The following is a 786-nucleotide window of genomic DNA, read 5'->3' on the forward strand; positions in this document are numbered from 1 at the left end:
ACTGTAGCCCACCAGGCTCCTCTGTCCATGGGATTTTCCAGGCAAGAATACTGGAGTGGGCTGCCATTCGCTTCTCCAGGGGATCTTCCCACCCAGGGATGGAACCTGGGTCTCCCGCATTGCAGGCAAATGCTTTACCCTCTGAGCCACCAGGGAAGCCCCAACTGGTAAAAACTGAGAGCTAATTGGACAGAGGAGCCCGGCAGACTACAATCCATGGGGTTGCAAGAGTCAGATGTGACTTAGTGACTAAAGAACAACAAAAATTGAAAGTATTACCTTTGAAAAACCGGACCTCATCCCTGTCGGCAACCTCATAAGCAGCTTGAAGTCCATTTGGGAGTTGTGGCCAGAAAACAGAGATGAAATTGAGCTCCACTTCTGGGTACAAGGGATTTGTGCGCATGTAGAACCTAATTTGAAAAAAAAAAGGTTTTGATCAAATACACAGCAAGTTCTGGTGTCATCCAGGCCCTTCTACGGCGGGCACTGGTGGCTTGTGGGTTAGTGTTTAACACGTGGCTCTCCAAAGTGCAGGTGGACAGGAGTTCTGGTCTGTAGCCTTTGCTTACTTTCTTGGTGGAAACACTCCAACCACTGCAGATTTCAAGAGATTTGCAGTGGTACCTCACTGTATAGTATTTCCCCCATACAGGCATAAGCCATCTCAGGAATATAAATAAATAGAAAAATATAGCAAAATAATTGCAAAGGGATGCAAAGGGATGGGGCCTTCCCTGGTGGCTCAGACGGTAAAGAATCTATCTGTAACGGCGGAGACCTGAG

At 47.6% G+C, this 786-nt stretch overlaps 1 protein-coding gene across 1 annotated transcript in view; it reads right to left on the minus strand.

Annotated features, from left to right (window-relative positions):
- The window catches only part of MMP1 (matrix metallopeptidase 1 (interstitial collagenase)), an 11,792-nt gene that overhangs the window by 5,932 nt on the left and 5,074 nt on the right, over positions 1 to 786 (minus strand). Inside the window, exon 7 of the mRNA XM_010838867.1 lies at positions 280 to 413. Within this exon, the coding sequence (XP_010837169.1) occupies positions 280 to 413 (134 nt within the window). The remainder of the gene's footprint in view (positions 1 to 279; positions 414 to 786) is intronic.

This window comes from Bison bison, unplaced genomic scaffold (genome assembly GCF_000754665.1).
Source record: "Bison bison bison isolate TAMUID 2011002044 unplaced genomic scaffold, Bison_UMD1.0 scf7180017864107, whole genome shotgun sequence".
NCBI classification, from domain to species: Eukaryota; Metazoa; Chordata; class Mammalia; order Artiodactyla; family Bovidae; genus Bison; species Bison bison.